General features: G+C 42.5%; 1 protein-coding gene across 2 annotated transcripts; it reads left to right on the forward strand.

Moving 5' to 3' along the window:
- Positions 1 to 949: 949 nt before the first annotated feature.
- On the forward strand, positions 950 to 26,875 carry smarcc2 (SWI/SNF related BAF chromatin remodeling complex subunit C2). 2 transcript variants are annotated; one of them, XM_085775739.1, is made up of 26 exons: positions 950 to 1,066; positions 3,826 to 3,945; positions 4,526 to 4,611; positions 4,765 to 4,846; positions 5,429 to 5,521; positions 5,635 to 5,704; positions 6,943 to 7,012; positions 7,532 to 7,607; positions 8,329 to 8,573; positions 8,704 to 8,828; positions 9,927 to 9,980; positions 10,073 to 10,110; positions 10,224 to 10,354; positions 10,494 to 10,565; positions 11,168 to 11,281; positions 11,374 to 11,527; positions 13,681 to 13,797; positions 16,361 to 16,423; positions 16,550 to 16,808; positions 18,229 to 18,390; positions 20,785 to 20,846; positions 20,950 to 21,070; positions 22,141 to 22,304; positions 23,036 to 23,170; positions 24,867 to 25,323; positions 26,340 to 26,875. In XM_085775739.1, the coding sequence occupies exons 1-26, from the start codon at positions 956 to 958 to the stop codon at positions 26,405 to 26,407; spliced, it is 3,249 nt and encodes a 1,082-aa protein (XP_085631865.1). In that variant the 5' UTR covers positions 950 to 955; the 3' UTR covers positions 26,408 to 26,875. The 2 variants fall into 2 exon arrangements, with proteins under 2 accessions (XP_085631865.1, XP_085631866.1); XM_085775740.1 differs by having other exon boundaries at positions 4,771 to 4,846.
- Positions 26,876 to 27,119: the final 244 nt, after the last annotated feature.

Consider the following 27,119-nt stretch of genomic DNA (forward strand, 5'->3'; position numbering starts at 1 on the left):
GGGGTCTCTTATTGTATACATTATCATTGTCTCTTTGCTTGCTTGCTTGCTTGTTTTTGATTGTTTGTTTTGTAATGCTTTCTGACCAGGACATCCTTGGAAAAGAGATTGTCAAATCTCAATGGATCCTTCCTGGATAAATACAGGTGTAAAACAGAAGTAAGCGATCCGGTCGTTTTGACTAACTTCTTGTCAGCCGATGGAGTTAGCAGTCCCCGCCCTCGTCATGGATCAATTGGTCCTCGTCCCTACGTCACCACATTCATGCGCATCCCTTGGCTGCACACACAGCCCTTCATGCCGTTCTCTCTCCTCATTGGATAAAGGTTGTAGGATACAAGGAAGTATACAAGAAGTTTTCTCCTCGGCTCAGAGCAGAGCAGAGTGACTGACAGACCCGTGTTTCAGACCAAACACTCTATATAGTAAGTGATTGCTGTTGGAAGACATAACTATTTAAGACTTGTATTACTGTAACACAAATATTCCACTTACTTCTTCTTTAAATAAAATAAAATCTATCTATCTATCTATCTATCTATCTATCTATCTATCTATCTATCTATCTATCTATCTATCTATCTATCTATCTATCTATCTATCTATCTATCTATCTATCTATCTATCTATCTATCATTACTAAAATAAAAGCATAGAATAATATATGTATAATAATAATAATTCACATAGGCCTATGTACATGTATTCTGTACATTATAAACTGTTATTTTTCATTTATAGCAGCCTATATGATAACAATCTGAGTTCATATTACTGGATCAGATTAGGACTCATTCCCTGCAGCGCTGCGCCCCCTGCCGGTCGCTGCGGGTCATCGCAGCGGCGGCGCCGGAGCTGCAGCACCGGGCTGCGGCCACCGGGCGGCGGCAGCAGACGCGTCACCGACCGGTCGTCTGCTCCGCTCTGCTCCGCTCTGCTCTGCTCTGAAGCAAAGATGGCGGTGCGGAAGAAAGACGGCGGCCCCAATGTAAAATATTTCGAAGCGTCTGACACCGTCTCCCAGTTTGATAATGTCCGCGTGTGGCTGGGCAAGAATTACAAGAAGGTACCGAGCGCATGTTTTCTTTAACGATACGCAGCGAGCGGCGCGTTTTCCACCCGTGAAACGTGGGCACTTGGCCGCCGGGCAGAGGCAGTGACAAAGAGAGAGAGAGGAGAGGAGAGGAGAGGAGGAGAGGAGAGGAGGAGGGTCCAGCTGTTTGATTCACCCGAGCCGCCGGGATACAAAAGGATGCTGAGCTCGCGGCTCCAGCTGCTCCAGCTGCTGCAGCCGCGAGCTCAGCGATGTCCAGTCCGGTTGTTGTAGCCCAGAGGGGGGGTGTGTGTGTGTTGGGGGGTTGGGGGGGTGGAAGTGGATGTGTATGTGTGTGTGTCTGTAATAAAAGGGGGTGACTTTAGCCCGCTACAGCTACAGCTACAGCTAGCGCGCGCGGAGCTAACGGGCTAACGGGTAATGCAGCTGCAGCTCAGATCCAGATGTTGGCTCGCGGTGTGTGGCGCGCGGAGCTACGGCCTGTGTGTGTGTCTGTGTGTGCGTGTGTGTGTGTGTGTGTGTGTGTGTGTGTGTGTGTGTGTGTGTGTGTGCAGCAATACAAGCAGCCACGAGCTCAGAGACACTGATTATTATTATTATCATTATTATTATTATTATTAGACTGATATATATGGTGTAACAAAATAATACATTTATTATACAGTCGTCCTCAAAATTATTCATACCCCTGACAAATACAAGGAATTTCTTAATTTTGTCAGTCACAGATTAGTATTTCAACTCAGATTTGACATTAAAGCAGAAGTAAGCAGAATATTTGTGTTAATATAAGTCTTAAATAGTTCTATCTTCCGACAGCAATCACTTATATAGAGTGTTTGGTCTGAAACACGGGTCTGTCAGTCACTCTGCTCTGCTGTAAGCCGAGGAGAAAACTTTCCTTGTATCCTACAACCTTTATCCAATGAGGAGAGAGAACGGCATAAAGGGGCGGTCCTCTCTGTGTGTGCAGCCAAGGGATGTGCGTGAATGTGGTGACGTAGGGACGAGGGCGGGGACTGCTAACTCCATCGGCTGACAAGAAGTTAGCCAAAACCACCGGATCGCTTACTTCTTCTTTAATAGGACATGGAGGAAAGTCTGGAGCCATGACCAGTTTATTTACATAAAGTTACATTGTTAAAGGTGTTTATTTGAACGTTGAACAAAAATCACCATCACATCACAAAAGGCCATAGGATGTTCGAACAAACCGTTGTCTTTAAGGGTCTAAAGTGTTTACAATTATTTTCAATGTTTCTGGGAGTTTTTTGACCAGTTTTCTGACTATAAAAGCTTGTGACATTTCAGTCATTTTCATGTCAACGCAAGACTTGCTATGGCAAAGACCAGAGAGCTCAGTGAGGAACACATTGGAAATGCCAAAAAAAGAAGGAAAAGGATAAAAAAGGTGCCAGTGTCAATGGTGCAAAGTATCATCAAGAAGTTACCAAAAATTTCAAGAGGTACCAACGATTTAACACTGCCAGGGGTATGAATAATTTTGAGGACGACTGTATATATCTTTATTTCGGACTCCGGGTCCATAGCAAGACATAACACAACAACAGACACACAACACAGACAATAAAAGGGAATAGAGCTAAAACATAGAAATAGGGATTTACATTGTTGATATCAAGAATAGAAATTGCTATAAAGTTAAAAAGAGACAACTGTACCAGTGTCTCCAGAACAGAGATTGATACCTGGTGGAACTACAGTTAATGTGGATCAAACTGTTAATTATCTGGTTTTCTGAGGCATTCATTCATTCAAGGTTTCTGTGGACAGCGTTAAAGGTGTTGACACGTGCATTTACAAACATTTCACTTGAACTCAGCCATCGAGGTCTTTTAAGTAAGATTCTTAATGCATCGTTATACGCAACCTGTCATTTTTTTATGCTTGCTTTCTTGTACGTAGTTAACCCACAGGTATGCTGTGTACAGTGGTGTTCAGTACAGAGCTTTTGAACAGAGATATTTTAACGTCATCTGTACACGAATGAAACCTGCGAGCAAGAGTATTAGCTTGTACTGTACAGTACAAGCTAATAATGAGAACAGGTATAATTCAGAGAACAGTTCTGTACAGAGCTATGGTTGCCTGGAACTCTCTACCAGTTCATATTGCTCATGAAAGTAATAAAGATCGGTTTAAATTGCTGTTAAAACAGTATCTCTTAGAATTTAATGAAATATGATCTAATATATTGAGGTTATGAAGAGGACCGGCTACAGTTGTGGTTGTACCTTTTTTCTTGGAGTGTATGTGTATGAGTAGTTGAAGTGCATGGTCGCAGTCACTTCAGACAGTCAATTCTTATTATGTGATTTATTTATTTTTATTTATTTACTTTGCGGGTGTACTCAAGGTATTGAAGCATTGAATGGAATCTGAGTAGAGAAATGGTGATGTCTGTGTTGTCTGTCAAATGTCTGTCAGATGTTTTCTGTGGTTTGTTCATTATTAGGGAGCCTTGATGTTTGTTCTTGTTGTGTCATCATGTATAAATGTGTGTTTCTCATGTGTATATGTGAATGTTTATGTGTATGTTGTGTGTATGTCGGACCCCAGGAAGAATAGCCGATGCTGCTGCAGGTGCTAATGGGGATCCTAATAAAGAAAAGAAAGAAAGAAAAAACATACATTTTGCAGCACTGTCTTCTAATATCATCACCATTCTGTCATGAATGATGAGCAACTTAACTTCCACCGACACACACTCACAGGTTTATATCCATGTGTTTCTATCCTCCCTCCCTCAGTACATCCAGGCCGAGCCCCCCACCAACAAGTCGCTGTCCAGCCTGGTGGTCCAGCTGCTCCAGTTCCAGGAGGAAGTTTTCGGTCGACATGTCAGCAACCCCCCCCTCACCAAACTGCCGGTAGGTCTCCTGCCTTTATCAGTACATTCAGATATCAGACATGTATTGTATATACACAATATTGATTCCCTGATGCTTCCATGGCGACAGTGGTTGTGTTTGTTTGTTTGTTGATTCCTCCGTTCAGATTGCATGAAAAATAGTGCTATGTTGGATTTTTACTATAATTAACACACAGAGATTTATCCTTCACTTCCATTTCATCATTATCTGCATTACAGTCCCTTTGAAACGTAAAAATACGAGACAGAATTTAAGCTTGTTTACAGATTTAATCGCTTAATTTAAAAGGTCCTTCCTGCTTCCAGAGTTTGTTTGTTTTTTTATTGATTGAGGCAGATGTTTATTTTATTCCTCTGTTCAAATTGCACAAGATCAGATAAGAAAAAGTAAGATTTCCTTTATTGCAGCAGCAGTAGCAGCAGACAAATGAAATTCACTCTTAAAGCATAAGAATAAGTTGTATTTTGTCTGCACGCAACATTTTGTTCATTATACTATGAGATATTTACCACAAAATTGACTTTTATAATATAAAATATCACCTTTATTTGTTGATCTGTTGTGTTGTTTTGTGCAGATGAAGTGTTTCCTGGACTTTAAGTCAGGGGGGGCTCTGTGCCACATCCTGGCTGCTGCCTACAAGTTCAAGAGTGACCAAGGATGGTAAGACTTTCTTTCTGTCTGGTTTTTAAAACACCATGAAAAAAAATAAAAAAAATAAAAATAAATGACGACGCAGAGTTGTGAACAGCGCTGCGGTTGGATTTTTGGCTCTGTTGCCGTTTCGTGTGTAACTCCAGTCTAACTTCCTGGTAGGCGCAGGTTTGACTTCCAGAATCCGTCGAGGATGGACCGAAATGTGGAGATGTTCATGACGATCGAGAAGTCGCTGGTGCAGGTGAGTTTTCAGTTTGTGGAGTTGATGAGTGATTTTACTACTAGTTAGAATTTGATTGAACGACTTTTGGAGTTGTTTTAGAGGTAAATTCATGCAAAACCGCTGATGTGTGTTTCCTTCAGGGACAGTTTTTCAGCAAGAAGTCTCTGTACTTACCTCTAAAACAACTCTGTCTGGTAACGTTGTGTTATTATCTCATAGCGTGGTGAATGTGCAGGTCACAACTTGTCCACCAGAGCGTTGTGGAGTTGTTGGATTGTGTATTTGATGAGTTTGATGAGGGAAACCAAGAAATCCCATGAGCCTCCGTAGCGTAGCTCTGAGCAGCTCACGGCTCTGCTCCGCCGTTCTAAAAATAGCTTGCACCGACAATTAAAGGTAACGAACCTACTGCTATGACTGTAGGGATTATGGCAATGGGCCAATTTGCCAAAATGTTGAACTATCCCTTTAAGGAAGGAGATGGCAGTGGAGTGTTTTTTTTTTGTATCTGTTGGTTTTGATTGGTAGAAGTCTGAATGGAAGTATAGATGATACTATATAAACTATATAAATGATTGTTTGTGTTTGTGTTTGTTTCAGAACAACTGCCTGAGCCGACCCGTCATCTACCTGAGCTCTGACATCGAACCAAAGCTGCTCGGGAAGCTGAAGGACATCATCAAGAGACATCAGGTGAGTGTGTTGGTTAATGTCAGCGTCACAGACAGAAGTGAAAACATCTGGAGACTTTGTAAGCTTTAATAAGTTTGTTGTTGTTGTTGTTGTTGTTGTTGTTGTTGTTGCAGGGCTCAGTGACTGAAGACAAAGCCTCCAGCTCCCACGTCGTCGTTCCTATTCCCACCAGTCTGGAGGAAGGTGAGGCTTCATGTGTTGTGTTTAAACACAATGGGTCTCATTCATGAAACGTGAGCAGCACGGATTTGTGTGTAAACCCTGAGCAGCGCAAATTTACGTGGATTTCCGCATTCATCAATCTTTTAGTAGTGCAGATTTTTTCGTAGCTACTCACAAAATCTACACCTGCTCCGGACTGTGTGTAGCGCTTGTGTAAATGTAGGAATGCAAATAAATACTGCTCGTCACTGTTGAAAATTACAATTTTAATCCGTATTACTCTCTCTCATGTTCAAAATACGCCGACGCCTTTGAAACACGTAATTTAAACGTGACAAACAATTAGAAATATTTGGAGAGAGAGACGTTTTAGGGATCGGACACGCACAAACACGGCAAGGCTCCATCTTATGATGATAATAATCTGATATAAAACTGGAAAAAACTTTTTTGTGTTGCTACAATACGCTCGGTGGGCGCACACTTCACCCTGCACAGCAGCGCAGTCGGCACCGGTTTGGATGAAGCTGTGACAGACGGCTGGTGCTTCTGTAACAATATAACCTGTCTATATAACTTCATGTGTTGATACAACCATGCTCCTCTACAGCTGAGGCTGTGAAGAGCCTCCTCCTCCCGTCGCTGCTGTAGCTCTGTAGTTGTGTGTATTTTTTTTTTTTTTCATGTTTCATATCGAACTATTCTGGCTTTACTTCTTAAACGGTTCTTTAATAAACCAAGGACACTTAATTCACTAAATCTGTTTCTTCCCTCCAGCCTTTGACCTGTCCCAGTCACACCACTACTAACAGAAGAGAATTACATATTTTTTCTGGACTCCACTTCACCCAAAATGACTTCGATCCGTGATCTCTCTTTTTTTTCTCTCTCTCCCTCTTTCCTCGTTTGCGTCATGGCCGCAGGTGAACAGGATGCACCTACCTCCTAATATGGTGGTCAGGATCTCCTTATATGGCTATTCATGTATGGAGATCTATACTAATTGCTGATCACTGGGGGCGTGTTGTTAGTTTACGATGGGTTGGCATTCATGAAGTTACACACGTGTTTACGATCAAATCTGAGTTTCCCGCACCGTTCATGAATCCGGAGTAGAGTTTTAGTAGAGTGAGCTTTTATGTGCAAATCTACACACAGATTTACTCACGTTTCATGAATGAGACCCAATGAGTTGTTGTGTTTGTCGCTGTGTGATGATGATGATGATGTTGTTGTTGTGTGTTTTTTTGTTGGTCCAGAGGAGTGGGTGCGTCCTGTGATGAAGAGAGATAAACAAGTGCTGCTCCACTGGGGATACTTCCCCGACAGGTTGGTTCTTTATTTGTTTCCTACTTTTATTGTAAAAAATTAACACTTATATATATATATATATATATATATATATATATATATATACACATATATACTGTATTGAACTTAAAGGAATAGTTCACCAAAAAATGAAATTCAGTAATTATTGGCTCACCCTCATGCTGATGAATACTCTGGAGTAGTTTTTTATTCCTCAAAGTGCATCTGGAGACCCGGGAGGCCGGTTCATAGTCTAACAAAAACTTTATATGAGAGTAATACGACACAAAAACATCCATAAAACTACACAAAAAACATTTAATATTCCTCCACACTGCTCGTCCGTGGCAATCCATGTGTCCTGAAGGGATATAGTCCAGAGTTTACCCGAAACAACGTCATTTAGACAAGTCCGGTCACGTCCATGTGAATTTCATTTTTTGGTGAACTATTCCTTTAAGGTGTTTTTACAGGCTCAAACTTGAACTCTTTTCTCAGGCCTTAACCTTTTGACCTTTCCTCCTCTCTCTGCTTTAGTTATGACACCTGGATCGCGGCCAGTGAGATCGAAGCAGCTGTGGAGGATCCTCCGAGTCCAGAGAAGCCCAGGAAGGTACCTGACCGCTTATTACACCGCGTTGTTGCTCCTTGTTTCTCATCCTTTAATTCTCTCTTTAAATCTTTAACATGGCAAAATCTTATTTTAATGCACTGCTTAAATAACTAATTAAATATTCCACAAATTTAAATCAAAGGTGTTTTTTTTATGGAAAACAATGGTTGCATGTGCATCAGCTGAAATGGCTGTGATAATGAAAGTTAATAAATACACAATCCAATAACAATCAAGCAAATTCATGCAAAACTGCTGATGCATGTTCTCCTCGGGGGCAGTTTTTCATCAATCAGTCTCTGAATTTCCCTCTAAAACAACTCTGTCTGGTAACGTTCTGCTAGTATCTCATAGCGTGGTGAATGTGCAGGTCACAACTTGTCCACCAGAGCGTTGTGGAGTTGTTGGATTGTGTATTTGATGAGTTTGATGAGGGAAACCAAGAAATCCCATTAGCCTCCGTAGCGTAGCTCTGAGCAGCTTGTGGCTCTGCTCCACCGTTCTAAAAATAGCTTGCACCGACAATTAAAGGTAACGAACCTACTGCTATGACTATAGGGATTATGGCAATTGGCCAATTTGCCAAAATGTTGAACTATCCCTTTAACTCACAGAGGAAATTATATTTTCTAATTTCCCTTCATTTATTTCCACCTGTTAAAAAAATACGTCTTTATTTACGACGTGTTAATGTGCGGTTTCTCTCTCTCTCTGTTCTCAGGTCCACGCCAAGTGGATCTTAGACCTGGACCAGTACAACGAGTGGATGAACGAGGAAGACTACGAGGTCGGGGAGGGCTGCCCCAAGAGGAAGAGGATCTCCGCCAAGACGCTGACAGACGAGGTGACCACGCCCGACGAGCGGCGGGACAAGAAGCCCGGCAGCGCCAAGAAGAGGAAGCGCTCGCCGTCGCCCTCGCCCACGCCTCCGCCTCAGGAGAGCAAGAAGAAGAACACCAAGAAAGGGTTAGTTTGAGACGGTTTTAAGGAACATCATACAGTGATAATAATAATAATAATAATAATAATAATGATAATAATAATAATAATAATGATATATTTATCATATTATCGTGTCTGGCGTGTGCACCGACAGGCCGACGACCCCGTACACCAAGTCCAAACGGGGCCAGCGGGAGGAGGAGCAGGAGGATCTCAGTAAGGACCTGGATGAAGCTTCACCTGTTCCGGCGTCTGAAGAAGGAAACCCAGCCAAGACAAGTACACTTTCATATTATTTGAATTATTTCAGTCTTTGATTTAACACAACTCAAGATTTGCACAATAGAAATGAATAGAAACATAAATACAACAATTATTTGAATATTATATTAAATTATTTGCCCCCTTCCTGATGTTTAAGGTCATAAAACTAGTTGTAATATTAGACAAAGTAAATATTTCAAATGATGATTTCATTTATTAAAGGAAAAAAGCCGCCATCAAAACCTACCTAACACTATGTAAAAAAAAAAAAAAAAAGTAATTGCCCCCCTTGTTAAATCATGAACTAACTGTGATAAATAAAAAAATTTGGAAAGATGAGTTCAGTTTCACCATCCATACCCAGGCCTGATTTGGATTTAGATATCTTTTTAACCTTAATAAATTAAAAACCTTTTGTATTAACTTGGCTCATCTTTGTCTAATATTTGATTCTTATCTAATTTGTTTGATTATCTTCAACATGTAAGTGGGACAAATATGCAAAAAAGAAAGAAAGAAAGAAATCAGGAAGGGGGGGGATGCTTTTTCGTGGTGTTGTACAGTGACTTTCTGAACATCTTCTAAAAACAGTCAGGGAACATGTTATTAATTTTAAACATTAGCTGACTGTGCAGTTTTAAAGCCAACAAATCTTTACATTTTAGCTCATTTGTATCAATAAATAATTCATATATGTGCAAAACATGAACTAAAATGTATTTATCTACTTCAACCCACCTCAAACTTTATTTATAGAGCACTTTCAAAACAATGAAAGTGCTGTACAGATCAATAAAAAACACCATTATTAAAATACCATAAAATGCATAAGTCAAGTGCAATAGAATACAAAAGAGCTATGAATAAACACATTTATTTAATGTTATTCATTTGACAGGGACAGAGAATATAAAAAAAACATTTCTGCAAATACAGTATGCCAGATTTAGCCAAAAGGCTAGTTACCATCTTATAAAGGCTCCCTAAAAATGAAACAAAACAAAACAAACAAACAATATCAAATCCATCTAAAAAAAAACAACTAAATAAATAATAACCTAATAAATAACAACACAGCCATGTTTCCATCACTCACTGACTTTGTTTCTACAGATAACACTAAAAAGGACTCGGATTCAACTCCAGTCAAAGGAGGAATGGACATGGGTGAGCAGTTTAGTTTTCTTCCATTTAAGAGCAGATTCTATTATTTTAATATTGTCTTATATCAAATTAATATTGATTAATATATTTAACAGACGAGCAGGAGGACGAGTCCATGGAAACAACAGGAAAGGTAAAGGCAGCGCGAGACAGACGATGTGTAACGTGACCTGAGGACAGTACGTCCCATACATCATCCTCTGTGTGTGTGTGTGTGTGTGTGTGTGTGTGTGTGTGTCGTAACAGGAGGAGGAGGAAGGCTCCCCGAGCGTGAAGGGAGAACCGGTGAAGGGCTCGGACCTTCACGAGGACAACGTGACCGAACAAACTCACCACATCATCATCCCGAGCTACGCCGCCTGGTTCGACTACAACAGGTACGACAAGAAAAACACCTGAGAGCCGACGAGTGAACTCAAATCCAGGAACTTCTTTTCCCTCCTGGTGTTAAATTATTATTAAATAATAAGGTCTCAGGTTTGTGCAGCTCTGATTCGTCCTCCTGCTTCTCCTCAGTGTTCACGCCATCGAGCGCCGAGCTCTGCCAGAGTTCTTCAACGGAAAGAACAAATCCAAAACCCCTGAGATGTAAGTATACGATACACATTTATTAATTAACAAATAGGACAGATTGGTCTGTCTCTGTCTAATGAAGCTTCTTTTACCGGTAAATTATTTTGAATTTTAAGATTTTCTGACTAATTGAAGCATCAAAGACACATTTTAGGATCAATTTAAGACTAAATTCATAAATTCAAAGATGGAAACCAGTGAATAACTTTTAAAAACACGGTTATGCTGCGTTCACATGGAGTCCGGTAAACGGCAGACGGCATGCCGGACTCCATGTTAGTGGACGAGAGAACGACGGTAAAACTTGGAGGAGCACGGCAAAAAATAGCGTCGCCGGCAACGGCAAACGGCAATGCCGTCCCGAGTTCAAATATTTGAACTTTTGCCGCTGCGACGGTAAACTCATCCGAACGTGATGTGTGAGTACGAGTGTGTTGACGTTGCCATAGCAACATGGTGACGCGTCTTGCCATTGTGCCGTGCCGTCCGACAGTTTGTTTGTTTTTACCGTTCCGTCCAGCGGCATTTGCCGTTTACCGGACTCCATGTGAACGCAGCATTATATATCTCATATTTCCAGATGTTAGACGTTAACTCCCTCCCTCTCCCTCCTGCAGCTACCTGGCCTACAGGAACTTCATGATCGACACCTACAGACTGAACCCTCAGGAGTATCTCACCTCCACCGCCTGCCGCAGGAACCTGGCGGGAGACGTGTGCGCCATCATGAGGTGGGTGGAGCCTGAACGAGACCATGTGACCAGCCCCGACCAATGGCAGCGCAGCGTGTGAACCCTGTGTGTGTGTGTGTGTGTGTGTGTAGAGTCCATGCCTTCCTGGAGCAGTGGGGTCTGATCAACTACCAGGTGGACTCTGAGAGCCGGCCCACGCCCATGGGACCCCCACCCACCTCCCACTTCCACGTCCTGGCAGATACTCCGTCCAGTCTGGTGCCGCTGCAGCCCAAGACCCCCCAGGTCCAGATAGAACACACACACACACACACACACACACACATGGACACCAGGCCCCGCGCCAGGATGAAGTTGGTGTGGGGTCAAGACCACCGTTTCAAAATCAAATAATGTATTTATTAAGATATCAGGAGCTAAAGTCAGAGCATCAAAACCAAAAAGACCAGAACAGAATGTGGTATCGCCAGCCCATCGTTTTAAATCGCCGACTGAAAAACATCCGTCCGTCATTTAGAAATGAAACGGACTGTTATGAGAATCGGGACCGGACAATATTGTAACGGTACCGTTCAATTAAGTCCTCGTCACGTAATGAGAGCACATCAAAACGAGGGGTCTCCTTTCGTCAACACGTGAATTTTCTCCAGTACCGCTTCTCAGCTGCACCTCAGTTTCATTTGTTTTTAATTTACAAAGTTTTACACAGAACTTTCTGATGGCTGTAGGCTGGAGTCTCCCCATGTTTCTCCTTCTACCACAGTAAAAATGGAACATTTACATTTTTTCAGACAAGACGGTAGTCTCATGAACTTTTACTTTTTTTTTTTTTCATTGAATGACTATTTGATTATTCGAAAATCATTTCCCATCCCTAAAACAACAACGAGTTGTGATGTTGTTGAGAAATAAATATTCAAAAATTTTACTATTTTTTTATAGACAAAATAACTTTAATACACATAGGCTACATGAACACAAAAAGTACCAAAAACAGGTACCTGTTGATGAGGGAAACCAAGAAATCCCATGAGCCTCTGTAGCGTAGCTCTGAGCAGCTCACGGCTCTGCTCCAACGTTCTAAAAATAGCTTGCACCGACAATTAAAGGTAACGAACCTACTGCTATGACTATAGGGATTATGGCAATGGGCCAATTTGCCAAAATGTTGAACTATCCCTTTAAAATAACCTCAAATAACAGGGGGTAATGGTGTTTCATAATCTACCCTCTTATTAGGGCTGCACGATTATGGCCAAAATGATAATCACGATTGTTTTTGTCGATATTGAAATCACGATTATTAATCACGATTATACATTATGTTAGATAAAACATGTTTTTATTGCACTTTCTATTTGAAACAAACAATAGGCTATGTGAACAAGGCTTTCAGTTCAAAATAAAACGTAAAATAAAAATAAATAATAGCCTAATATAAAAATTTACCCAAGACAAAGGGCTAGCGAAAAATAAATGCCATTGCAGAGTGCAGAGGTGTCATTCTGTACAGTAGCGTACAGATACTTGTGTAAAAAACAAAAAATAAAAAATAAATCTGGTAGAAGTAGCTGCTGATTCAACTCCTTTACTCAAATAAAAGTAAGAAAGTACAGGCTCTGAAATGTAATTTCAAAGTAGGCTATAGGTAAAACTTAATTTTTGCCATCAATGATACACAGAGATGTGTGGGCAAGAGTCTGTCTAGCATGGACCAAAGCACAGCACGGGTGGTTCAGCAGCAATTTGGAACGAATTAAAAACATTTAATGAACAGACCAAGTGTTTTCACACAGGCAGCGTCCATCAGGTCGGCCTAGCTCAACTGTGCTGCCACCAAAACGGCCATAGATCGCCGTTACCGGCCGTTATGATCGCAGTCGGAACATTTTAATTACACGACGTAACATGTAATTAACACCAAAACGGCCGCGTGGGGTGACGGGGTCTCGGTCCAGCTTCGAGACCACCCCACAGCCCGACCTCGATCCGATCCAGAGAGACCCGGCTGGGACACACACTCTGGACTGTAAACAACATGTAAAGGGAGGATGCGCTCGCTTGTTAGTTAGGCAGCTTCATGGAGCCCTGACCTCTCGTTCGCCCCCTGGTGGTTGGCGGACTATTGGTTGAGAAAGCGCTTGATTTGATATGCAGCACAGCCCGTTTTTTTTACATGTTAATAATCGTGACGATCATCTTAATTTAATCATGGCAGCCAAAATCGTGATCGTGATTAAAATTCGATTAATTGTGCAGCCCTACCTCTTATATCTCGACCAGTACTTTTGTTGCGTTTGCAGATCTTCTATCTGGTAAACAAGACTTTAACTGAGGGCGCAGTTCCCCCTCGTGGCGCCGGGCCTTATGTACATAATGACTTACAGGATTTAACATCTGTCTCTGTCTCACACCTGTGTTACCTGTCTCACCTGCAGACCCCGGCCACCCAGCAGATGATGTCGTTCCCAGACAAAGTGAAGGATAAACCTGCAGACCTGCAGAACTTTGGGCTGCGGACCGACATGTACAGCAAGAAGAGCAGCTCCACAAAGGTACAGGTCCAAGAAATCATCAATAATCACGTTGCTTGATATTTACATTATTCCTCCTCAGCTACAAAGAAAAGATGATTTGATCTAAAATCTAAACCATATTTAATGTAAACAAAGTCTGGATTGAACAGAAGAACACAGCACAGAACCTGCTGAAGTCTCCTCGACACTGTTGTCATGGTGACACTAGGGATGGGAATCGAAAACCGGTTCCTCTTCGGAACCGGTTCCAACTTGGATCAATTCTTGGAATCGTGTGCGTGTCTGCTTTAACGATTCCCTTATCGATTCCGTTTGGTTCAGAAACTCGCGCATTAATTGATTAATGACGTTACGTAACGTTCCGTTAAAATCAATCTTCATTATAAATGAGGGTGCTTAGTGTTTATATCCACATGTCACCGTTTGTTCTCACAAAATAAAGTTAGTGGCGTGTCTGCGTGGAGTGGAGCTGCTGACAGATGCAGCTGACAGTGACGTTTCCTCATCACTAACCTGTGAGCCTCCATCCGTTCCTCCCTCCCTCACGTCGTGAGGACAGGACAACGTCTCCTGAACAGGCTACATGTCTATTCTTTCTGTTTTTCTCTCTTTATTCTAATCACTTCCTTTCAGGTTTTGCTCGTAGCCAGGTGAAACGGTAGCTGCGCCCTGTGTCTTTTCTCTGGCGCGCTCTCTCTCTTTCGCTCGCTCACTCGCTCACTCCGCATAAAAACGAACGTTATGAAAACAATAACTAGTGAGAAGATACAGATGCATAAAAACCACGTAATGGAAACATTGTTAAATTCCTCCTGTGAGCACAGCTGGCCCACAGCCACAGTGGTCTAGTGTTAACCTGTCCAGGCAGGTCGGTCCTGTCAACTTTTTTAATGTCAGAGCCATTAATGCAGTGTTTTCAACCTTGGGGTTGGGACCCCATGTGGGGTCGCCTGGAATTCAAATGGGATCGCCTTAAATGTCTAGTAATTGATTAAAAATAAATAAATAAATAAATAAATAAACTAATTATTTTTCACAATCTTAAACAACTATATTCTTGATATATTCACTTTCTTGAATAAATCAAGATAAAATAAAATGCAGCATATACAAATATCTGAGCTTGCTCATCTTGAATGAGGGTCACCAGAAATTTGTGATGTCAAAAGGGGTCATGAGCCAAAAAAGGTTGGGAACCACTGCATTAATGCAAACAAACCCATTTCTCTTTTATTCCCTCACCCAATGAGAATCGATAAGAGAATCGATAAGGAATCGAATCGATAAGCAATATCGATAATGGAATCGGAATCGCTAAATTCTTATCAATACCCATCCCTAGGTGACACCAAGTTGTTCAGATGGTTACACAAGCAGATACTTTAGTACAACTATTTAATTATCTTAAAGTTATTGAATTACATCACAGAAACTCTTATGGCGACGTGCGACAGTTCATGCAACAGATCATCGCGAGGTCGTTGTGCAGCTTCTTTTTTTTTTTTACTGCTCTTCTTGTTGTTGTTATTTTCTGCCGTCTGTTATTGTTATTTTCTTTTCTGCCGTCTCGTCACGTAATCCCACGATCACGTATTTATTTAAAAAAACTTTTTTTACCAGGCCTACTGCTACTCTCGTCTTTTCAGTTATTCTCTCATTATTCCGGCCATTTTTTTTTCCGTTTTTAGTAACGTTGGGGTTTTAAAAATGCCGCTTATTTGGAGGCTTTCTCTTAGCGTCACATGCTGCTTTGAGTCTGACCAATCAGCACAGAGTAAATCTCAAGCCCCACCGGGACTTCTTCAGGGCCGAACGGAGTACCAACCCCCAGGCAGGGACTCCATTCGGCCCCGTAAAAGTTCCTGTAAGTGGCCCTGTGGGGGTAGCCTGGCTCTCGCCAGACCCTTGTAGTTCCGCAAAGCTACGCTGAGCTCCACACAAGGGTCTGGGACTGCTCCATAGGCGATTCATTTCAGAAGGCGGGGCCTTGTAAAAAAAATCTTGTATGTGATTGGATAAACCACTTGTCCGTTATCTTGAATGACGTGCTACTTCAGCCACTCACTGCGAGCCGCCATTGTTGTTTGACTCAAACAGTCGCTTCAGCGCTACGTCACACCTCAGAAAGTCCCGCCCGGCGATCCTGATTGGTTCATTATTTTTTGCTCCGGGGGAAGAAGTTTGCATTGGCCTCGAGTCCAGACCCTTGTGTGAAGCTGAGCGTAGCGCCTCTGGTGGAGCTTTGCGGAACTACAATGGTCTGGCGAGAGCCAGGCTACTGTGGGGGAGGTTCCTGCTGTGGACAAACGGGGCTGACCCTGTAAAATTACCCGGAAAATACTAACTAAACGACTCGCACACCGCAGGGCTCCAATTTGCAGTCCATTTATTTGCACAGAAAAAGAAGTTTCGAGTTTCAAGCAGAAGCTGCTTCCTTTTCACTTTTGTATGTTTCCGGCCAAGCACCTGCCCAAAGCTTTTTTGGCACGGATGTGCGTGTGGATTTTTCTTTTTCTTTTTTTAATTTTTAACTGTAATAATTCATCATTTTAATATAAAGATGTGATGTTTTTGTTTGCAGAGCAAGAGTGCAGCGAGCTCCATGAGGGAGTGGACAGAGCAGGAGACACTACTACTACTGGAGGTGCACACACACACACACACACACACACACACACTTCATCTTCACCACAATCACAATAAAACAAAAGTATTGAAGCTTTAATAAAAACAAACGCCGGAGCTAAACGCTGACGTGCCGTTTCCTCAGGGTTTGGAGATGTACAAGGACGACTGGAACAAAGTGTCGGAACACGTGGGCAGCCGCACGCAGGACGAGTGCATCCTTCACTTCCTGCGGCTGCCGATCGAGGACCCGTACCTGGAGGACAGCTCCTCGTCCCTCGGGCCGCTGGCCTATCAGCCCATCCCCTTCAGCCAGGCAGGAAACCCCGTCATGAGCACGGTGGCCTTCCTCGCCTCCGTGGTCGACCCGCGCGTGGCCTCGGCCGCCGCCAAGTCTGCTCTGGGTGAGGAGGAAGTCTTTTATTTTGAAAAACTCGGCTGCTGTGGAGACGCTTTAAAGAAAACAACAACAGAGATTTTATGAAAAAAAAAAACGCTGGAACGAGCTCACAGCTTCTGTCTTCTTTCAGAAAAACGTGAGAAGTTTCCTCGGTAGGTTTAGAAGTTTTACTTCCTGAATCAGGCGTAATAATAATCAATAACTGATCAATCAGAGAAAACTACGGAAGCGTATTGCATTCACTTGAATCATTTATTTTTTGTTTGTTTTTCAGGGTAATTATTTCTGTCTTTCTGACTCATTTTTTTCTGTTTTTTGTGGTAAATCTGTGGTAATCTCGTTAAGTCAGAAAACATTTTTCTTTTTTTTTAGTATATTTTTTGGCTTTTTCATGCCTTTATTAGATAGGACAGTTGAGAGTGTGGCAGGAAATGGGAGGCAGAGAGCGGGGGAATGACATGCAGGATAGGGCCGTCCGACGCGGGACTCGAACCGGGGCCGCCTGCAGCGAGGACTTCAGCCTCAACACACGGGGCGGGCGCTCCACCAACTGAGCCAAACACCGCCCAGAAAACATTTTTCTGACTTAACGAGATTTCAAAATCCCGCGAGAATCTCCCACCTGCAAGCCTCCACTATTGCATCTTAGATCCATGAGATATTATTCAAACTCCACTTTGGTACCGGTTCCACCATTGCTTTATTTTCCAGACTGACGGCTCGAACACAAGCGTCAACAAACTTTTCCCGGGGCAAGCTACACACGTCACATCAGGGAGCGCCTTCAAAATAAAAGTACTACTCATAACACAATGAGTAAAGGCGCTTTCTTTTACATTGCTTAACATACATCCATGGATATGCATATGCTCCACAAAAAGTCTTATTTTCACTGTGTTCCAAGTAAATTCAGATTTATATTGAAAGGAAACTACCTGTTATTACAGAATACCTAGTGTCACTCAGAACAGTCTGATAGCACCTTTATTTTGAAATCAGTCCTTACTTTACTTGCAGGTGGGAGCTTCTCACATTTTGAAATCTCGAAGCTAAGTGAGAAAGAAATTATCACGAAAAACAAAAAAATAATTAGTCAGAAAAACAGAAAAAAATATTCAAAAAAACAAACCAAAAAATAAATTACCCAGAAAAACAGACCAAAAAAATAAATTACCCAGAAAAACCAGACTTTTTTTTTTTTTATTGAAGTGAATGCAATACGCTTCCGTAGAAAACTAACAAAATTAAACTTTGATGTGAACGTTTGTTGTGGGACTTTGGGAACTCTACATGATCCAATAATTAAGATTAAACATCTGAGTGACTTTCTCTCTAATTACTATCGACCAATCAGATTCCTTGACGTTAAATTATTGATTGATGGATTGATGGATTGATGAATGTTAACCCTTGCTGCTCCTCAGAGGAGTTCTCCCGGATGAAGGAGGAGGTTCCTGCTGCTCTGGTGGAGGCTCACGTGCGGCGAGTGGAGGAGGCGGCGAGAGTCAGCGGCCGCCAGGATCCTCTGTACGGACTGGAGGGCAGCGGCATCGCCGGCACCGGGCTGGAGGAGGGAGAGCGGCCTGGTGAGGACACACACACACACACACACACACACACACACACACATTTGAAATATTTATTTATGCCCACCATAGACTGTAAAAAGAATGGACGTAGCGTCCGTGACATCACCCATTGGTTTTGGGGAGTCGTTTTTGTGACTCAAATATGGCGGCCTGAACAGCGCCATGTTGGATTGGCCGGCCGAGAACCCGCCCACTGGCCTCGAAGCAGCTGTCCACGGAGCTGCTTGGACCTGTCACTCAACGTTTCCGCGCCCTGATTGGCCAGAATCTTAACCTTTTAACAGTAAAACGGCAGAGTAAAAAAAAAATTCACCCCCCTCAGAGTGTGTGCGGGGGTAGAAACTATCGATTGAGACGAAAAAACGTTCTGACACCAGGCTTTTAACATGTTTACTGAGGATGTAAAGTCGGCGATTTTAACATGGGGGTCTATGGGGAATGCTCCCTTCTGACACCAGCCCCCAGAGGAATCCGAGGGGATTGCAGTTTTTTGAACGCGGAAGTGAGCTTCACTTCTCAGACCGACAACTGCCCCCTTGATGCCCACATAAGAAAGAAGTACAAGGGTTCTTGCACAAGGGACATAAACACTGCCAATGCAGTTGACAATGGAAGACGGTCAGTCACAAAGCATCTGGGCGGCTGAACACAGCTACATACAAAAAATGACCTACAGGTCAGATAGAAAACAGACATTCAAGGATACAAAAAACATTGTCTCCTCCAGACTGAGCGGCTACCAATAATAACTGAAGCTGAGCAGCACCTCGCTGACTGTTTAGCTCTTCTATTAGAGAGGCCGGCCATCTGAAGGCCCCTCACAACCAACTTGTGCACATGCCCCAGACTACCAAATATATAGACTAAAAGTTTACATTTGTAGCCTATAGCTGAGAGATGGTCTGCTTCAGCTGCTGGTATTTCAGCACTTTGGTCAGAAAGGCCTCTTCAAGGCTGTAATCAAAGGTACAGCCGACCTCCAGAATGGACACCTCTCTGTGATTTTCATTAACAACAACAACATCAGGGGTGTTAGCTGTTACATTAGAGAACAATGAGACATTATTACACAGGCTGAACATGCTCGGCTTCACAGTAGAATGTTTATACAGCATGATGGTAGACCTGAAGATAGAAGAGATATCTGCTGATATCAACACGCACACACACACACACACACACACACATTAGTAGTCAATTCGATTCTGATTCGACTGCCGATCTTTCCGTCTAATTGTTTTCCGAAATGTGAAGAAAGATCGTACCATTCTGACTATATGGGGGTGCTCAGCTTTCTGCTGCCGAACATCTGATTTTACATAGACTTTCTTTGTTTTCTAATAATTCATTTATTCATATTTATATAAAGCCTATTTTGATACAAACATCGGCTTAATTTCTGTTGAAAAAAAATGTTGAATGACGTGCGCATTTAATCAGTCAAGGCAAGGCATCTTTATTTATACAGGGCATTTCATACCAAGGCAGCTCAATGTGCTTTACATAGACAAAACATTTAAAAGGAACAGCATAGAACAGCATAAAAACACATTTTTTTTTAGAAATTAAAAAATATATATTGTAAAAATTAAACAGAGTTAAAAGCAAGAGCAAAGAAGAACAAAATATAGAAGAAAAGGAAATAGATGAATTTAAAGTAAAGTAGGCCTCTCTTTACTACATACGGTTTGCGTTCACACCTGTTTGTCTGCACCACTGGCAGAGCATCATGTTACTACATTATAAAAGTAACTAATTACCAGGAAAAGTAACTATTGCATTACTTTTGTAATAAAATGTTCAAATATGTCAAATTTCCCCCCATCAATGGAACTTTTAAATTCATCTGTATTTAATGAAACTCAACATTGGACATGTTAATTGAATGAAATTGACTTGAATAAATCATTATTATTAACATTGTGCACTTACTGTACCTACACAACCTGCATTGTTGTGTGGGACAAAGCTCCCTTCGATCTTGTTGAACTCGCTGCCGTCGCTGCAGCTCCTCCTGATACTGAGGTGTATTTGCTGCTGAGCTTGTGAACAAACACAACCCTATTCTGCCTCTGATTGGTTTACGATGAATAACGGTAATGGGGAAAAGAGTAACTTTTTTGATTACTCGTTACTGAAAAAAGTAGCGCCAAAAGTAACGCTGTTTATTGAGGTTTATTGAAGTGAGGGAGAAGGTCCTGTTGCCGACTGAAGAATTAAATGTGTTTATTTAGGTGTTTTAGCTCTTTTCGATGATGGCATAAGACACAAATGAGATCATGAATCAATGAGGGGGAAAAACAATATGATTCAACGACGAGTCAACTAAAGACAAAATGTGATGAGTCAGATTTCAACAGCTCCTGACGTGTTTCTTTTCTCTTCCTGCAGACGAAAACACTGATGAAAACAAGAACGAGAGCCAATCAGGCGAAGAGAAGAGAGAGGCCAAGGTTTGATCTAAATCCAGATGTTTCTTCTCATCTGTGATGTTTGTGAAGCTGCAGAGCTGCTGAACGTGTTGTGTTGTTGATGATGATGATGTTGGTGTCACAGGAGAGCAAAGACGGAGCGATGGAGGAGGAGGAGAAGCAGACGGAGAACGGGAAGAAGGAGGACGAGAGAGGGAGGGAGCCTGAAGGAGAGAGAGAGGCCGACAAGACGGAGTCAGAGATGGGTAAGAGCGTCGGACACAGGAAGTTGATAACTATCATCATATTATTCTGACTCTGCAGACGACCATTGTTTTGTTTTTTAGCTTCCACCTCTTCTGCACAATGTTTAACTTTTATTCTTCTCATTGTTTTTATAATGTTCAAATAAACTAAACTAAACTAATAAAACAACAAAAGAAAAGGCAAAACAGTTCTATAGCTGAAACAACAGTTACACAAAACAAATACTAACATGTCTGAAAAGTCAAGTCAAGTCAAATTTTATCTCTAAAGCACATTTAAAATGACCAAAGTCGTCAAAGTGCTGTACAGGTAGAAAGTTAAAACAATATAGAAAGCAATACAATACAATTATATAATTATACAAACATGCATGCATACTGTGCATAGGGACATAACAAAAGGAAAAAGCAAGAAGCAAGGAGCAAAGGAGCAGGAAGAAGCAGAAATGTATTAAATCCTCCGTCTTCTCAACTTCTCAATTATTCTTTACCAGCTAACCAATTAATCATCTGTTGACTTTGCTATATTCAGCAATTTCTGTAGAAAAATTAGGGCTGTCAAACAATTAATTGCAATACTACTCTGTGATTAATCATTAAAATACTAAAAATTACTTATTTTTTGGTGGTGAAGATTTTTTTAAAAAATGCATGTTTGCTGTTGGACAAACTAGTCTAGTCTAGTAGTTTATTATTGTTTATTTATGTATTTATTTGTTTGATTTATTATAGACTGTTAATCCTTTATAGTATTGAATGATATAATTTATGTTCCTACAGTTAATCCATTAGGATGCAGTTTTACAGATTGGTCAGAAATAATAATAATAACACATCATAGTTGTTTATTTTTTCACATCAACACTATATTTTGATGAGTGTCTTAAACAAATGCCCATGTACGGTATGTATGTATGCTCTACTTTAATGCATTAATTTGTCTTTACTGCGTTATTGTTTCCAGGTTAATCGCTGCCAACTCATTTTTTGATGTGGTATAAAAAGGCAAAATCACAAAATATTCAAAAACCAACAAAAAAAGATTTTGTTCTGTGTGTTTGTTCTTTCAGGCGACGGGGAGAAGGAGAAGGAGGGAAAAGAGGGAGCGGAGGAAGGACAGAGAGAAGGAGAGAGCGAGGGAGAGAGGAAGGCGAAGGTGGAGCGTGATGTCGGAGAAGGGAACCTCGCCACGGCCGCAGCCTCGGCTCTCGCTGCCGCCGCCGTCAAAGCCAAGGTTAGACCGACATCACCGAGCAGCTGTTTAATCCAGCTGTTCCACATCTGCTCTGGCTCACTGTGGTTTCACCTGTTCTCTGTCTCTCTGTCTCTCTGTGTCTCTGTCTCTCTGTGTCTCTGTCTCTCTGTCTCTCTGTCTCTCTGTCTCTCTGTCTCTGTCTCTCTGTCTCTCTGTCTCTCTGTGTCTCTGTCTCTCTGTGTCTCTGTGTCTCTGTCTCTCTGTGTCTCTGTCTCTCTGTCTCTCTGTGTCTCTGTCTCTCTGTCTCTCTGTGTCTCTGTCTCTCTGTGTCTCTGTCTCTCTGTGTCTCTGTCTCTCTGTCTCTCTCTGTCTCTGTCTCTCTGTCTCTCTGTCTCTCTGTGTCTCTGTGTCTCTGTGTCTCTGTCTCTCTGTGTCTCTGTCTCTCTGTCTCTCTGTGTCTCTGTCTCTCTGTCTCCCTGTCTCCCTGTCTCTCTGTCTCTCTGTGTCTCTGTCTCTCTGTCTCTCTGTGTCTCTGTCTCTCTGTGTCTCTGTCTCTCTGTCTCTCTGTGTCTCTGTCTCTCTGTCTCTCTGTCTCTCTGTGTCTCTGTCTCTCTGTGTCTCTGTCTCTCTGTGTCTCTTTGTCTCTGTCTCTCTGTGTCTCTGTCTCTTTGTCTCTCTGTCTCTCTGTGTCTCTGTCTCTCTGTCTCTCTGTGTCTCTGTCTCTCTGTCTCTCTGTCTCTCTGTGTCTCTGTCTCTCTGTGTCTCTGCAGCACCTGGCTGCCGTGGAGGAGAGGAAGATCAAGTCTCTGGTGGCTCTGCTGGTGGAAACGCAGATGAAGAAGCTGGAGATCAAACTGCGACACTTTGAAGAACTGGAAACCATCATGGACCGAGAGAGGGAGGCTGTGAGTGACCACAGACACACAGACATCAGACTTTTGTTTTGTTTATAATTCAACTTTTTATTGAGTTTCTAGCAAAATTACTCACATCGGAAATAAATAACAAACATAAGTCAAACAGGCCTGATCAGATGATGCAATTAAAACAGAATTAAAACAGTTCAGACACACACAAACACACATTCACGCTACAATAGAAATGGCCAGATTCAACCTGAATTTAAGGCTGAGGGAGAAGAGGTGCATCTTTAGTAAAGACTTAATTGGTTGGATGTGTTCAGCTTAGTCTTTATATAAGCTGTAGGTCGTTTGTTCCAGAGCGTTTTGTGGTGCCGCCACCGCAAAAGGCTCAGCCACCTTTTGCTTTTGCATCTGGATCTTGGATTATCCAAAAGAAATTGGTTTGATGACCTTGTTGTGACTCTGACGGGGGCTTGAAGGCTTAAAAGGTCGCACAAAGGGTTAAAATCAACCCTAAACTGCACAGGAAGAGAAGGAAAACAGGCAGGAAACACACCGAGCATTAACAGACGACAGCTCAGGATGTTCGGTGCAGGAGTTTGAGGTTCCCTCCAGAACCTTTAGATCCTTTACACATGTTATTAGACCAGTTTTTAACACTATAAATGCAGATTTGTTTAAGTGTGGTTCTTCACTTGTGGTTTTGGTGATCTGGAAAGTTTCACCGTTTTCTAACCATTTACTCAGAAGTTGCAGAACTTTGTTCCACTGGAAAAACTAAACTAGAGGACGTTCATACAGGAGCCAATATAAATCATATTGTATTGGATCAATTTGCGAGCCTGGCCTTAACGAGTCTCTTTGCACACTCTCCACTCTAATCAACACTCCTACACCTACTCCCTGGTTGGTTGGTCCTCTGTTCAAGTTTGAAAACTATTGGATACAACAACGACCATCCCATCTATTGCAATGAGCAGAGCAAAGCGAGAGTGTGTTCGATGTCGGTCAACCACAGCTGCAGGTTTTGCTTGACAAATTTAAGATGCCACAACAGAACGAATGGTTTCACGGACATCCATCTCCCCACTGCGGTGCCATCACTGAACTACGTCATCGCTCTCAGCCGCTGCCTCTGTTCCCTGATTGGCCGGTAGATTCTCTGCAGAAGAACTGAAGGGAAATGAATATTGAGCAGAAGTGTACGTCGACGTTTTCTGATGTTTTCCCTCGGTGTAGGAAAGAACCTCCACCAGGTTTTTTCATCCAGTGCACAAAGTCTTTGTCCCATAATGTGAATACTTTAAAGGGGACATATTATGCTAATTTCTGCTTCTTGACATGGTACCTTGATGTCTAAAAGTAATGTCAGTAACATGCTTTGGTCAGAAAAACCAAAAGATTGCGCACAGCTGGGTTCTCTACACACCAGTTTCACAGCCCTGCTCTAAACGGTTGGTTTAGAATCTTCGCTCTGGCAGCTACGGTAACCACGGGAGCGAGGGCTTGAATATTCACATCACCCGGCTTGTGATGTAATAAGCCGGGTGAAATTAAAACGGCTTGTTAAGGGACACATTTTCTTACTATGGCAGTTTACAAAATGTTGACGTAGTTGTCAAAACTGACGTTTAAGGGATGAGAAGGCACTCCGGATACGCAAATACACATACTAAAACAATGAAAAAGTGAGTTTTGCATAATATGTCCCCTTTAATGTGTTCCTGTGTGTGTGCAGCTGGAGTACCAGCGACAGCAGCTTCTGGCCGACCGTCAGTCCTTCCACATGGAGCAGCTCAAGTACGCGGAGATGAGAGCTCGTCAGCAGCACTTCCAGCAGATCCAGCACCAGCAGCACAGCCAGGCCGGAGCCGCCGCCGGGGCCGGAGCCGCTCACTCCTCCTCCACCCCGGCCGCCGCCGCCGCTGCCGCCGCAGCAGCCGCAGCCGCCGCCGCCGCTGCTGCTGCTGCCTCGGCCCCCTCCGCCCCGCCCTCGGCCCAGAGCGTGACGGCCAATCAGCCGGCTCCCAGCACGCCAGCGCCGCAGCCGGCCGCCAGCCCCGCCCCGCCGGCCTCCTCCGCTGCCCCGCCCGCCGAGGCCCAACCGGCGCCGGGCGCTCACGCCTCGCCGCCCGGCGCCCCGAGCCAGACGGCAGCGAGCCACTCCAGCTCCAGCACCGCGCCCGTCCTCCACGGTGAGGCACCGAGAGCTGATTCACACCGGCATCAAACAAAACACAACATGAAACTCAAATAACGCACAAGTAACAAAGACGCACGATGTCATTACAGAGTCAGTGACGACAGGAAACGTCTTTAGTTTCATTTTAAAGGGATAGTTCAACAATTTGGCAAATTGGCCCATTGCCATAATCCCTATAGTCATAGCAGTAGGTTCGTTACCTTTAATTGTCGGTGCAGGCTATTTATATATATATATATATAACGGCGGAGCAGAGCCGTGAGCTGCTCAGAGCTACGCTACGGAGGCTCATGGGATTTCTTGGTTTCCCTCATCAAACTCATCAAATACACAATCCAACAACTCCAAAACGCTCTGGTGGACAAGTTGTGCACCTGCACATTCACCACGCTATGAGATAATAACACAACGTTACCAGACAGAGTTGTTTTAGAGGGAAATGCAGAGACTGTTTGATGAAAAACTGTCCCTGAAGGCAACGTGCATCAGTGGTTTTGCATGAATTTACCTCTAAAACAACTCTGTCTGGTAACGTTCTGTTATTATCTCATAGCGTGGTGAATGTGCAGGTCACAACTTGTCCACCAGAGCGTTGTGGAGTTGTTGGATTGTGTATTGTTTTAATTAAATTAAATTAAAGTAAAAAAAGGGGTTCTTTGTTGCAATTATACACTATTGGCATGGCTCCACCTTTTAATAAATATGTCTTTTTGGAGTCTCAGATAAGATAAGAATGACTTTATTAATCCCCAAAGGGAAATTCATTTCTCTGTCCACTCATCTACATTTTGCAGAAGAATTAAAAGAAAGAGAGTGACGTGAATTTAACACGTTTTATTAAACAGACTCTGATTCCGTGCATTAAAGTTTTTTTAAGTGTTTTCATAGAGATTTATTCAGTTAAACTCCCCTGAGCTCTGTTCAACACAGTGCTAATCAGTGTTTTCTAAGTTTACACCATGAACCCTCACAGCTCTAACCTTCTCTTCCTCCTCCTCCTCCTGACAGAACCCAGCCCCTCCCTCCCCGGGGAGTCGCTCCACGCGGCGGCGGCCCCGGTTCCTCCTCCACAGTGAGACGTCCTCGTCCTCGTCCTCGTCCTCGTCGTCATCGTCGACAACAAGTTGCCCGAGTGACTCAGACTCTGAATCCTGCCTGAATCATCTGGAACGAAGAAGTCATGAACTGAAGGAAGAGAAGAACACATTTTACATTTTCAACTTTTTATTTTTGGTTTGGTTTCTTTTGTTTTGTTTTTCTTTTCCAAAAAGATGTGAGAAAGAAAAAGAAAAAAAAAACGTCACCAACTTCTTTGTTGAAAACAAAACATTAACAAACAAAAAAAAAGAAATGCTTTTTCAAATTGAATCGACCAATGAATAGAAAAATTTGGATTTTCACACAGAAGCTGCTGATCTGTGGTCGACTGGACGGAAACATCTCACTGTGTTCTTTTTATTGAAGCGTAAACACCAGAGACCTGGTGAACTGAGGTCTGACCAACGAGCTGGAAGAAGAAGGAGAAGGAGAAGAAAGAGGAGAAGGAGAAGGAGAAGGAGAAGAGAAAAGACTCATCTTGTGTTTTCAGTGTTTTTTGGAAATTGTTGCATTTATTTTCCTGCAACAGTTTCAGCAACTCCACAGTTTCAGCCCTTTTACTGTAACAGGTACTGACTCAAAGATACAGTATGGAAGAAGAAGAAAAATGCACTTTTTAACCATGTGTCCCTAGGTCTCGGTCCAAGACTTGAAGTATCCATGAAATTGAACTTTAGCACTTATATCTAT

Source organism: Trachurus japonicus, chromosome 5 (assembly GCF_045865225.1).
Source record: "Trachurus japonicus isolate A0001 chromosome 5, Traja_1.0".
Lineage (NCBI taxonomy): Eukaryota > Metazoa > Chordata > Actinopteri > Carangiformes > Carangidae > Trachurus > Trachurus japonicus.